Genomic DNA, 14,095 nt, shown 5'->3' on the forward strand with positions numbered 1-14,095 from the left:
TTTTTTTGGTTTTTCTCCGGTACCGGGAACCGAACTCACGACCTTGCGCTTGCCAGGCAGGCGCTTTTGCCGCTGAGCTAAATCCCCAGCCCCCTTTCTTCTATTCTTGCTATTTTTTTGTTTTGTTAAAGAAATTGGGTCATATGTCCAGTTTAAAAAGAATAACCTTTCTAATTGATTTTAATGATATTTTATAACCTGTTCCTCTATCTTTATATCCTGAAAATTGATACAGTCATGATCACATTAAGGTTTAGACAGTTGTTGTTTGAAGAACAATTCGTAGGTGGTGCTGTGTACATCTCATTATATCACACCAGGGGTGAATTTCTGGTTGTTTTACCATCGGTTCTGTTTGTTTAAGGTGTGCAGGTGCTGTCAGCCTGAGTCCTTTACTATAAAGTTCCCCATCAAGCTATATAATGTTTTAAAGTAGCATTGATGATCAAGATGTCTAGATCAATTATTTAATTAGAGGATTTGAAAGAATTGTGCTATTATTTTGTCATTCTTCTCATATTTTGTTGGACGCAATTATTTTATAGAGAAGCATTTTCCCTTACTGCTATTAAGTTACTTTAAAATATAACTTCTACAGGAAGACCTACAATACAGCTAGGTTACCTTAAAATATAACTTCTACAGGAAATGAAAGATAAATACTTGGATTCTTTTCACAAGAGTTGATAACCTTACCCGGTTCCAAAGATGAGGTAGGGGCATGTGCATGTGTGCCTGAATGTAATACTTGGAACTCAGATCCTAACATGGATTATCCCTTTTTGATATCTGGCAGCTCACTTATGTTGGTCTTTAACAGGAGTCTACAGTATCTTTGACAAATTTTTTTGCTTTTTGTGATAGTATTATTCTAATTTTATCTTTTAGATAAATATCTAAAGACTTAGATATTCATTTCTTAAGACTTAGAGTCATTCATTTCTCCAAGGTGGACCTTACATTTGAGACTACTGTTTTCTCTATTCTGTGATATTTTGGTATATGTGTAGAAAACACATGTCTTCCCTATGGCATTCATACACAAGTTCTTGTCCCTCCATTTCAGTTGTTATAAAGAATGCTTTGGGGTGTTCCTTATTTCCAAAAGTGAATGCATGTCATGTAGTTTCTAATTTGCATTAAGGCATCCCCAACACTTCATGTAAATTTTATGAAAATCCACATAGCAGGTGTCACATGAGATTGTAACAGAAAACTAGATACAAGGTTAATTACATTCATATAAATGTCAAAAAATGCTTTTAACTTGGAAAAAAAGAATAGTTAGGGAAGGCAAAGGTTAGGGAAGATGGAATGTGATTTTGACATTATGCATTTGAGATATGTAATGTATTTAGTTAGAGTTGCTTAATAGAAAAGTACTCTCCAGGCCTGAAAATTAGTAAAACCATTTTATTAGCTCTATATTGTTTATCAACATAAAACTGAAAAGCTGAGAGATTGACTTCCTAAAGTCAGGAAGGAAAGTAGCAAAGGCAGGTGTAATGTAAAAGATATTTAGTAGTTTACAGATATAAAATTCAGAAAACTAATTTTTGTACATTATTTTTCCTTACCTGCTTTGGTAAGCCTGTTGAACTGAAGAATTTTTTTTTTTTTTTCCTCATTAGAGTCCTAAGAGTGGCCTCAAAGAGAAGGTTTATCCAGAAGAAAACCCCGAGAAAAGTGACGCAGTTCAGGACAGTGTGAGTATGAAATCTATGCAGTGAATGTTGTCTTTACTTTTTTATTTTTATTACTTTTTTGTGGTGCAAGGGATTGAACACAGGGTCTCACAAATGCTAGACATGTACTGTACCACTGAGCCACACCCCCCCAGCCCTTTTACCTTTTCTTATATTTAAGATATGATAAACAAATTTGATGTGTTTTTCTTTGTTAAAAGCATTTAATGAAGATTTGAAATAAAGGGTATTATTAGGTTGCTTGGTAGTGTTTAATTTTGGTAAGATATACATAAAAGTAACATATACTGTTTTATGTATATAGTCGCTGTTAAGTATGTTCATGCTGCTGTACAGCCATTACTGCCATCTGTCTTCTTAACTGAAATTTGGTTCTCATTAAACACTAAGTCTACACATCCCTCCCTCCAACTCTTGGCAACTGCCATTTTATTTTCTGTCTCTGTGAATTTGACTGTTTCAGCTGCTCAAGTAAATGCAATCATGCTGTTACATGACTTTTGTGACTTTCTTCAAGTAGCACAGTGTCTTCAGTTCCTCTATAATATATCATATATCAGAGTTTCCTTCCTTTTTGAGCGTGAATAATATTTCATGATATATGTGTGCCACATTTCATTTATCCATTTGTCTGGCAGTGGATACTTGGGCTCCTTCTACCTTTTGGCTATTGTGAAGAATGCCGCCCTGTTTTCAGTTCTTTGGTTATATACCAACAAGTGGGACTGCTAGCTCTTAAATGCTCTTAATTGAATATTTTTAGCATTCTTATTTTAAAATTAGATTTGTTTGAAGGTTTTTTTGCTTGTTTGTTTTTGATACTGGCCATTGAATCCAGGGCCTTCTCACAGACATACATTTCCAGCCTTTTTTATTTTGGAACAGGTTTTTGCCAATTTGTCCAGGCTAAGCTTTAACTTGCCTCCCCCTGCATCAGACTCTCAAAGTGCTAGGATTATAGGTGTGCATCAGCAAACCTGGCTGAAGTTTTATAGTGAAAGATTTAACAAAATTTTGTGGTATATTAACTATTAGCAACATAAAGACTCTTGAAAAATCAAAGACATCAGGTCAGTTATAAAATTAAAATTTGTTTATCTTCTGTTTAAAAATATTTCTGTTGTTTTTACTTGATTTTTTTCATTAAAATTTTGCTGTTAAAGAAAACGAAAGTATTTTTTTTAGTACTGAGAAATACTAAAAGTATTATTTTTTTAAAACAAAAAATAATTTTTAAAAGACACAATCATATTTAGGAGCAGTATGTAGTATAACACACTTAAAGAAGAAAAGGTACAGATACTGTACTTTTGCTTGAATTTATAATTTTCACTGAATTTATAATTTATGGATCTATTTATATAGACTCAGTGTAACTGCTGTACAATGACTGCTAAGCCAGTATAGCCCTGCTCATCATTGTAACCCCCAGATTTTCCATGTTCAGCTGCTGTCACATTTAAGCCAAACTTATTCTCTTTCTGTTTCTTTCAACATTTTTATATCTCTTAATCCTACATGACCTTTGATTTTAACTACTTGTTCTTCAAATATCCTACTGTACGTTGTTTCCTCTCTTCCGCCTTTTTCATGCTGAGTCCAACCTGGTGAGTAGATGAACGGATGAGCTACTGAGTGGAGTGCTATCTGCCAGCCTCCAGTTTTTTATTAGAATCTTAATATCTTTGTTTCTTCAGCAATTTTCGTGAGATCACTTGAAAATTTTATTGCATTATGCCAGTGATTTTCATCCAGGAGTGATTTTGCCATGCAGGAACATTGGACAGTATCTGGAAATCTCAACTGGGAGGCTGCTACTAGCATCTGGTGGATGGTGGAGGTTAGGGGTACTGCTAACCGTCCTACAGTGCACAGTATGGCCCCCCACAAATAGTTATCTAACCAAGAATGTCAACAGTGGCCAAGTTGAGAAACCCTGTATTATGCATTTATGAAAATGAATTAAGTGAAAATGTAGGGTTCAGTGATAGCTTTCAGTTTTGTGTAGTTGATGGAAAACTTCTTTTAGTATTTCTCAGGTGTGTTCATAGTTGTACTAATTTTTTCTTATCATTTCTGCTCTCAGTTTTTCTTTGTCTTGTTTTTCTTTTTAAAATTTAACATTTTATCCTAACCATATAAGTCATTTTATGTCTTTCTATAACAAGGTTTAGGTGTGTGTAGTTAATAAATTAAGGATACAGAAAGTGATTAGAATCAAGGGTGTAGTGATCAAAGAGTATTTACTATTTTCAGGGATAATTTTAGTCCCCCCTCATTCTCCAAGGAACACTTACTACTGTTGTGATTGTTTTCTCTCCTTTGGTAGTTTGTGGATTTGACAGTTTGTAAACCACTGCTTTGAAAATAAAGCACCTCAAAGTAAATTAGCAAAAATAAATCATATCAGTTAAGTGAACCATATTTTTTTGATGGTTTGTTTTTATTCTTTCACTGACTTTGACCACCAGATAAATTTTCTTTTTCTTTTCTGTAAATGTTACCAGGACACTCAGTCATTCATCGGGAGTCCCTTAACCCGAATAACACCACATATTATTGGAGCAGAGGATGATGATTTTGGTACTGAACATGAACAGGTGATGGCCATTTTTTTGTGAAAAATAAATATACTTTCTGAAATGCCTGATTTTTTGCAACAAATAATCATTTTCTGGAGATTAAAATAACATGTGTAAGGATTTGAAACTAAATCTTAGAACCAGTGGCTTCTTGGATTGTTTGTTTTAGCTTTTACTGATAGAAATAACTTTGCATTTAAAGACAGTAAAAGTTGGGTCATTGATTTATAATTGTTTCATTTCACTTTGGTAGTGAGATGTTATTGAGTATGGTAATTTTTTAAAAAAATCAAATCCCAGTCATTCATTTTATACATATATGATGAATATATATATATGTGTGTGTGTATATATCTATATCTATATCTGTATCTATATATATACACATACATGGATGTATATCAAATGACTAATATTTGAAATATATATCTGAAATGTAAATATAAATATATATATACACACATACATATATGATGGACTTGATTCTTGCCCTTATGTCCTGTGAGTGTGCTAAGTTCTCTTATTATTATTTGTAAGGTCTTTTAAAAATAAATGTGTTTTGGGACTTTTCTGCATAAACAATCATATTTCTATGAAGACAGACTTTAAAATTTCTCCTTTCCAATCTGTATATCTTTTATTTCTTGTTCTTCTCTTAATTGCAGTGAATAATACTTCTAGTATGAGATAGAATCATAGCGATGAGATATCCTTCCTTTATTCCTGATCATTAAGTATGTTACTTATAGCTGTTTTTGTAGATACTCTGTTAGGTTAAAGATTACTAGGTTAAAGCATATTCTGGCTTACTGAGAGTTCTTATGATGAGTAGATGTTGAATTTTGTTGAATGAGATGATCCTATGGTTTTTCTTGTTTAGTATCTGAATATGGTAGATTATACTGATTAATGTTAGAACGTTGAACAAGCTTTGTGTTCCCAGAATCAATCATGGTCTGTTATCTCTTTTTTATATGGTTAGATTCAATTTGCTTTTATTTTACTGAGGATTTTTACATCGGTGTTCATGAGGGATAGTGGTCTGTAGTCTTCGTTGTTTTTGGTAATACCTCTGGTTTCGATAGTGGGACAGTGGTAGGCTTGAGAATGATTTAGGAAGTGATCTCCTATTTTTTTGGCAGATGTTGTGCAGAATTGATACTATTTATTTAGTTTAGCTTCTCTAATTTATCTAAATGTGAAAAACTATATGGAAATTATGATGCTAGTTTACCTTTAGTCTTCTGTGTTGAGAATACTTAGGGATTATACAAATATTCTAGGAGTTGTTTTAAAAGAGGACAGCTTCATTTTCTATTGCCATTTCTATGATTAGCCCAAAAGACAAACAGGCTTTCATTACTAGGCAAAAAGCCTTTCTCATACTTTTATAAGTACCATTAGAGATTATTTTACATACTGATTTGCAGACATAAGAACTCCTTGTTAATCACCTCCTAAACTTCCATTCTCCCAAACTGGTTTGATGATTAATTTTCAGAGGAAGAGTTTTGTTTTGTTTTTGAGACAGGATGTTTAAGATGTAGCCCAGGCTGGATTTCAGTTTTTGCTCCTTGATCTATCCTCAGCATCCTCAGAGCTGGCATAATAGATGTGTGCTACCTGGCTCAAGAGGAAGAGACTGTATAGCCTGTGTTGCTAATAAATTTTAGTGAAATTTTTAAAGTATTGGGTTTTTATTAGGGAGACCAAAATGAAATTTGCACAGCTTTGTTCATTTGGATTTATGTTTCATTTTGTATTTGTATTATTAATATATAACTATTTCTTCTAGATCAACGGGCAGTGCAGCTGTTTCCAGAGCATTGAACTGCTGAAGTCTCGCCCTGCTCATCTGGCTGTTTTCTTACACCATGTAGTCTCACAGTTTGACCCTGCAACATTGGTAATCTATTTTACAATTTAGCCAATTCAGAGATCCTATATGAATCTATATAACATAGAGAACTCTTTGTATCTGTAGCATGAGTAGAAAGAGTTTCAGTTTTCCAAACATGTAAGAATAAGTAATAAAAGCATAGAAGGAATTTTTTTTTTTTTTTGAAGACTTGATTGGTAATGACCACATTGTTGATGGTGACCTACATGTTCTAAACATTCCTATTCAAGAGGATCTAGCAAGTAGCTTTCTTTGGGTGATTTTTCACTTTATATTTTCTGTTTCTTTCTCTATGTCAGCTCTGTTACCTCTACTCAGACCTATATAAACAGACCAATTCCAAGGAAACACGTCGCATCTTCCTTGAGTTTCATCAGTTCTTCCTGGATCGATCTGCAGTAAGTTAATGTTATTATCTTTACTTCCCTACATTGACTTACTGGCCTTTCATTTCCATTTTCAGTACCATGTTTTTGGACTTTGTTGTGCTTTTGGAAATTACTATTACATCTTTATTATTGACTACTCTTGACTGATTTTCCTTTTTTATCATTTCCAAATTAGTTTGGAAATCTAAATTCTTCTAGTAGGTTTTGAGAGATACACGTACATACATGCCCGCGTGTGCATGTGGGTGTTTATGTGTGTGTATTTGAGTTTGCACATGTACGTAATTAGAATGGGGGAACAAGAAAGAGGACATATATGATGGACATATATATTAGAGTCCAAGGAATAACATTTACAGAATTGAACTCTGGGTGGTCACTTTAAAGTTTAGAGACACAAATTTAACTAAACTGTGGTAGAAAAGATCTCACTAACAGTGAAATAAGTGGTAATGGGGCTTTCTTTTACCAGTGGAAAAATTTTTTTTTGGAGAAGGGTCTCACTATGTAGTTCACTCTAGTTTAGAACTCACTAGGTAGTTAGGCTGACCTCAAACTTGAGGCAATCCTCCTGCCTCAGCCTCCCAAGTGCTGGGATTACACCTGATTTAGCAGTGGAAATTTTAGTAAAGTTTTAAAACTAAGTTTTATGGTTACCATTGCTGTGAGTAAATAGCATTTAGCACTTAACGCTTTCTTGGATGATCATTCTGCGTAACTCTCATCCTTTCACTTTGTACTTCTCTTAATGACTGCTTCATATATTCTCTTAAAATATCTATCACTTCCTCTCCTAACCTTTTCTCAGCTCATAATCTCAGCTGTTTCTCTGGGAAGAGAACTTTACTAGATACATCAACTACCTCTGTTACTAGATATATCAACTACCTCTGTTATACCACCTACTCTGCCTTTTTTCTGATACTTTTGAGGAATTGTTCCTCCTCTATTCAAAGCCAGCTGTTTTCCTTTTTAGTCAGAGTAGATTTTCTATACCTACTCAAAGAACGTCATGCAGTTAGCCTCTTTTCTTCCTTATCATCAGTATTTTTCCTATTGAGTCATTACGTTATCATGCAAGCATTGTTATTTCTTTTTATCTTAAAAAGAAACACATAAATATTTTGACTCCACTGCTTTTTGTAGCTCCTGCCCCTATTTACTTTGTATTCTTTTACAAAGTTGACTATACTTTTACATTGCCAAATATAATTGCCTTCTTCATGAACCCTTCCTTGACCACCCTGCTTAAAAATCTTGCCCCCTAGGCTTTCTGTGTTATTTTTGTCCAATAACTTATACTTTATTTATTAATTTTGTTTATATTTCTGCTTTCCTACCCTGAATGTCAGTCCATTAGAGCAGATATTTTTGTGTTGTACGCTGCCATGTCTCCAATAGTTCCTGGTAGGTAGTGTGACTCAGATATTTGTTGAATGAATTAGGATGTGATTATACTGCTATTGTTTAAAATATTACACATTATTTTTATTAAAAACATTTGCTATCATGAAGAAATGACAGTATATTCAAGTTATGTTTGAATTTCATATTTTTAGTAGAGCTCTAAGCTATGTAAAAATCTTATATTTTGCTGCTCATGATCTATATCAGTAATAATAAGAAAAAGAATTCTGATTAATTATTCTTTTATGCTACCAGCCGTATTTATTCCATATAAGTATCCATATACGTAAATGAACTTTTGTGCACTTTTTGCACTTATGTTAGAAATACTTTGAAGAAAGTTGATTTGAATTGTTGCTTGGCAGCTTCAGTGAAAGAGAAAGGTTTGAACTACATCTAACTATTCTAAAAATGAATATAAGACTCTTACAATGTTTTAGCAATGATTTATTTTCAAACTTAAAGCTTCAAATTTTCATTATAATTGTTTAAATTCTGAAATCTTGTGACTTAAATAACTACACAGTTTTATGCATGAAGAAGCCATTTTTTTCTAAATATAAAATGATAAAAATTTCCCCAAAATTCATGGAGTGAGAAACATAACAATGTTATAGTAAGACGCCATACTGCAGTTATTGTAAGGAAAATCTTAACTAGGAAGAAGTAAATTCTGAGACTGTCACCTTAGTTCAGAGGCAAGAACTATGTAGATGATTAATGAAGGTTTAAGACTCCAAAAATTTCAACATTGGCATTCAGAGAAATTCCTTTTGGAAGTGTGACTGTTGAGGTTTTCAAAACTTGCTTAGGACAATGGGAGTATCATGGCCTATAGGGTCTCAAATCCACAAAATAAAAATTATGGTTTTCTATATTAAGTCATTTTAAAATTTAACTATTTTATTCAAATGATGTGTATGTGATTGTAATAATAATTCTAAAAAGCCAGATTCAGTGTACTTATTACGAATAAGTACAACACTGAAGCATTCAATCATCCAGTGAAATAACTGTGGATATTTCCTTTAGAGTGTAATACTTGAAAAAGTCTTATTTTTAAGTTTCAACAATAGCACATTCCAGAACTATGAAATATGGATGAGTAGGTAAGCTTGTATGTATATATCCTTACATGATTAGGTATCCAGGTTGTATCCCTTTACTTCATACAGGAGTTTATATACATCATGAATTGTCTGTAGTGCTGTTTCACCTTTTGTTTGCATTTCTTTTAGCACCTGAAAGTCTCTGTTCCTGATGAAATATCTATAGACCTAGGTAAGTTTGGAACACCAGTATTCTGCAGAATTAAATCTATGTAGTTATGTAGCTCAGTTCAGCTCTAACAGTTTTATCTGTCATTTGGTGATTGGTCAGTCACCTGAATCTCTATAGAAGGAGAGTCAGTAACTCATTAAAGAGATTGAAATCCAAATTCTGAGGTGAAATGCAAGAACTACACTGAAGAATTTCTCTTTGGTGTCCTCCAAGCTAAATTTCTACAAAGTAGCATGGTTGTGTTGTCAGTTATATTATATATTTCCTGAGATATACCTTTAGAGTAAATAATTCCTTTTTCTTTATGCAGAGAAGAGAAGACCTGAGCTTATTCCTGAGGATCTGCATCGCCACTATATCCAAACTATGCAAGAAAGAGTCCACCCAGAAGTTCAGAGGCACTTGGAAGATTTTCGGTAAGCTTGATAGTAGACAAAACCTGATAGGGTCATTCTGAATTTTTTTAAGTAGGAAAAAGACATTAAAAACTTAACAGCACTAGGTAAATCATATGATCTTACCTCCATTATTAAAACATAATGAACATGTGAAGTCAAAGGGTTAGAGTGGAAATAAAAGTTCATAGTCTTCATCCCTTATATGTATTTTCAGAATTTGAACTCAGTACTATGCCTATAATGAAGAGATATATCTTTGAATGATTAGCTTTGGACTTTCTTCCTCTCTGGTGTCCCAGGTGACACGGACCTATAAGTGTGAAACTCTGACATTTTGGTTGTTTCCAGAAATGTATAGCTATAGAGACTGATAAAACCTGTCCAGAGAGAGATGATTTTTCTCTAGGCCACTCAGGAGATTTCTCCTATTCCCTTTAGGCAGAAACGTAGCATGGGACTAACCTTGGCTGAAAGTGAGCTGACTAAACTTGATGCAGAGCGAGACAAGGACCGGGTAACTCTGGAGAAGGAGCGTGCATGTGCAGAACAGATTGTTTCCAAAATCGAAGAAGTATTGTAAGTAATAGGAGTACATGTGGGAAAAAAAAAAGTGCATGTGGAATTGCTAATTATACTTGAAATACTATGAACAAATTTAAAAGGACAGAGTAGTACTTCATTGTGTGGAAATACATTTTCTTTATCCATTCATCTGTTGATGGATGTGTAGGCCACTTCCAAACTTTAATTTATTATGAATTGTGCTGTTATAAACATGGGTATGCATGTATTACTGAAGTATTATGTCATTAACTCTTTTGCAAAAATACCTGCAATATCTGGGTCAAGTGGAATTTCTAGTTTTAGTTTTTTGAAGAATCTCCATATAGATTTCTATAGTGGTTGTACTAGTTTACATTCCCACCAACAGTGTAGAAGAGTTCCTTTTTCCCCCTGCAGCCTCATCATAAAGAAAGATAAACTTGATTTATTTCTAGGAAAATGGCTACACTTTGAGACATTATGTGTAGGCTGCACATAATGTTAAGTTAAATAAATAAGACACAAGGACTTAAATATTGCATGATTTCTCTTATATAAGAGAACCAAATTATAAATAAAGAGCAAAATTAAAGATAGATAGTAGAAGTAGAGAAGTAGATCTTTCTCAAATGGGGAGGGGATCAAGAGATGGAGGGAGAAAAAAGGAGGGGACGAAAAGGGGATTTTAAAAAACTATTAAGATATACTGTGTAATCCAGGTATGGTGGTGCATGCCTATAATCCTAGCACTCGGGAGGCTGAGGCAGGAGGATCGTTGGAAGTTCAAGACCAGCCTGGGCTACAAAGTGAGATCAAAGCCAACCTGAACTGCATAGCGAGACCCTGTCTCAAAAAGACCAAAAAAAAAAAAAGATGTACTGTGTATATGTACCAACTCCATACAAGGAATATACTTCAAACACATACTAATAAAAAAAAGTTTAAAAGGGTAGATTGTGTATATGGAACTATTTATTTTGTCATAATACTTGAGAAACTTTTTTTTCCCCCAATATTTTATTTTAGATAAAATTCTTGTGTTTCTTTTTCTGGATGTTGGCACATGACTAACACTAAAAAATCTAATCCATAATCAAAACTGGGTGAATACTTTCATTGGTTTTAATGCGTAGGCTTTGAAAATATTTCTTACTATAAACATATTAACTTGATGACATGAATGTGAAAATGGTGTGTGGTTCTTTTGAGAATTAGGATTCCTTGGGTATTTTATTGTTGATGGCAGACTTAGGTGAGGCCCAAAGCATTTGGTTCTGTTCTGTTGTTTTATGTCTCTGAGTAATAACAACTCCTTCATTAAATTTATATGTTTCCTTTTTAAATATTTTTAGGATGACTGCTCAAGCTGTAGAAGAAGAAAAGAGGTAATATAACTTTATTTTTTTCCTCGAATTAAAAAAAAAGTTGACTTTTTTCTGTAGCCCTAAATTACAGTCTAGGTCTTTTAATTTAGAAATGTACAGTGTGGTCTCCCTCTGGTGGCCTGTATTTTATTTGACTACTATTCTAGTATTGTACAAGTAGAATCATTTTCTGTGTGCATTGAAGATAATTTTTACTTTGTTTTTGCTTAATTTTAAGAGTCAACATTGTGGCTTTAGAAATCATTTGATGTCTCTATTCTGGCCAACCTTTCCTTCTCAGAAGTCTTATTTCATTTAATGTTTCTCCTTCAGTTCCACAATGCAGTATGTTATTCTCATGTATATGAAACATTTGGGAGTAAAAGTGAAAGAACCTCGAAATTTGGAGCACAAGCGGGGTCGGATTGGATTCCTTCCAAAAATCAAAGTAAGACTGGAATAATAATAGAGTGTTCAGGGCTTGGTACTTCTTTACACTTGATTGCAGTGTTTTCCTTAATATTTACTAAATCAGCATGTTATCACTAGGCATAATAATACATCATGAAATTGGTTTTTTTTTTTGGTTTTTCTCCGGTACCGGGAACCGAACTCACGACCTTGCACTTGCCAGGCAGGCGCTTTGCCGCTGAGCTAAATCCCCAGCCCCCATCATGAAATTGTTGAATGGGTGAATCAATTGTTCAGAGTAAGCTCCTGGTAAATGTGTAAATTTTCATGGTTAAGAAGCTCCTGGTAAAACTGCCCTTTTATTTTCTAAAATTAGTATCTCTGGGCTGGGGAAATAGCTCAGCGGCACAGTGCCTGCCTGGCAACTGCAAGGTTCTGAATTCAATTCCTGATACCAAAAAATAAAAATTACTATCTCTAAAGTGTTTGCATAGACATCTTGAGCTTTTGATGTCTGCAAAGCTGTGTACCAATCTCTAGTGAGTGCTTGGTTATGGGTATATGTGTGTACACTTTCATTTACATTTAACTATTTTTTTCAATTAACCATCAGCATTACATTTTCATTTGAAAATTGCAAATCTACTGTGTGTTAGTATCTTTTATCTCTTTAATTATGCTCCAACTCTAGCAAAGCATGAAGAAAGATAAAGAAGGCGAAGAAAAAGGGAAGCGAAGAGGATTTCCTAGCATCCTGGGACCCCCAAGGAGACCAAGCCGTCATGACAATAGTGCAAGTATGTTGAAGGTTGAAATGCTGCCTTCCCACTGTTCTGTATTTATATCAGAGGCTCATTTGACTGGAATGAGTTGGAGGAAGGTGCTTTTGAGATGATGTCATTGAATTTCCACTGTGCTCGGCTTCTCTTCAGTGCTGTGTGTGAACTAAGTACCCCATAGCTTCTATATAGTTGTCATAAACATTTTCTTTAATGACAGCATTCTATCAGATACTCATAACCTCATTAATTATCTCTTCTGATTTTGTTTGCATTCCACTTTGTTAGACTTAAACAAAAGATTATATGTGGATCCCTGTACCATATTTCATTCTGTTCCCTTTTAATGTGCCACTTACTCTCTCCATAGTCCTATTTCTCTACCACTCATTGTGCCTTTTCTGTTGTCTTATCTTGTTGTGGGAATTGAACCCAGGGCCTTTTCACTGAGCTACTTCCCCAGCCCATTTTTTGTTTTGAGACACTAAGTTACTAATGCTGGACTCAAACTTGTGAACCTTCTGGCTCAGCTTCTCAGACTGCTGGAATTATAGGCATGTACCACCATGTCCAGCTTGTGTTTATATTTTCTGGTCTCCCTCCTCTCCCAGGACCAGTGGGCAAAGATCAGCTCATTAGAGAGGGCTGCAGGAAAAACAAGGATGGTAGCACTTTGGAGAAGGTAACTAGGTCAGGTAGTACTTCTCATCTCAGACAGCTGACATTTGAAGATGCTGGTGTGATGGGGTGGAAATGAGCTGTGGAACAGCGATTCTGAGTGTCCTGTACAGTGAAGACTTTTTACTCAAATGCCATTAGTGCTCCTGGTTGAGAAATACTCAGGTAGATGGAAGAAATTTTTGGAAAGGAGATTGAGAAGATGGAGAATCTTACAGATGTTGACCCTGACTTCCAAACAACGCAGAGAGTTTTAGGAATTTGGGAAGACAAGGACAGGACATACAGCTGTTTGAGGATGTACTGTGCAGTGGAGGATGGTTACCAGAGCATCTGTAGCTTCTGGTACTGGCTGATAGAAAGAAGATAGTGAACAGGATGAGGTGTATGTGATGACAAAGTTGCAAGTGTTGGCGAAAAAGTGGTGTCGGGGCTTGCTAAACTGCTCACAGTCTTTATTCTTACAAATGGTACAGCTCCATAGATGTCCATCTCTCAGCATTCCGTCTCCCCCTACCTGCTAATACTCTTATTTCCTTTTCTTGTGATCCTTCACCTTCTGCCTCATCCGTCTCACTCTGATTTTCCATCTTCTCCCTCCTTTTCTCTTTATCTCTTCTTCATCTCCTTCTTTCCCTCCTCCATTGTTCTGTCTTT

General features: G+C 34.5%; 1 protein-coding gene across 3 annotated transcripts in view; it reads left to right on the forward strand.

Annotated features, from left to right (window-relative positions):
• The window catches only part of Arhgef12 (Rho guanine nucleotide exchange factor (GEF) 12), a 153,281-nt gene that overhangs the window by 105,384 nt on the left and 33,802 nt on the right, over positions 1 to 14,095 (forward strand). For all 3 annotated transcript variants that reach the window (XM_013511068.1, XM_013511069.1, XM_005378351.2), the window contains 10 exons: positions 1,632 to 1,706; positions 4,214 to 4,306; positions 6,084 to 6,194; positions 6,488 to 6,586; positions 9,223 to 9,265; positions 9,576 to 9,681; positions 10,102 to 10,239; positions 11,559 to 11,591; positions 11,904 to 12,018; positions 12,673 to 12,778. In XM_013511068.1, the coding sequence (XP_013366522.1) occupies positions 1,632 to 1,706; positions 4,214 to 4,306; positions 6,084 to 6,194; positions 6,488 to 6,586; positions 9,223 to 9,265; positions 9,576 to 9,681; positions 10,102 to 10,239; positions 11,559 to 11,591; positions 11,904 to 12,018; positions 12,673 to 12,778 (919 nt within the window). The remainder of the gene's footprint in view (positions 1 to 1,631; positions 1,707 to 4,213; positions 4,307 to 6,083; positions 6,195 to 6,487; positions 6,587 to 9,222; positions 9,266 to 9,575; positions 9,682 to 10,101; positions 10,240 to 11,558; positions 11,592 to 11,903; positions 12,019 to 12,672; positions 12,779 to 14,095) is intronic.

This window comes from Chinchilla lanigera, unplaced genomic scaffold (genome assembly GCF_000276665.1).
Source record: "Chinchilla lanigera isolate Chin_1 unplaced genomic scaffold, ChiLan1.0 scaffold00011, whole genome shotgun sequence".
NCBI lineage: Eukaryota > Metazoa > Chordata > Mammalia > Rodentia > Chinchillidae > Chinchilla > Chinchilla lanigera.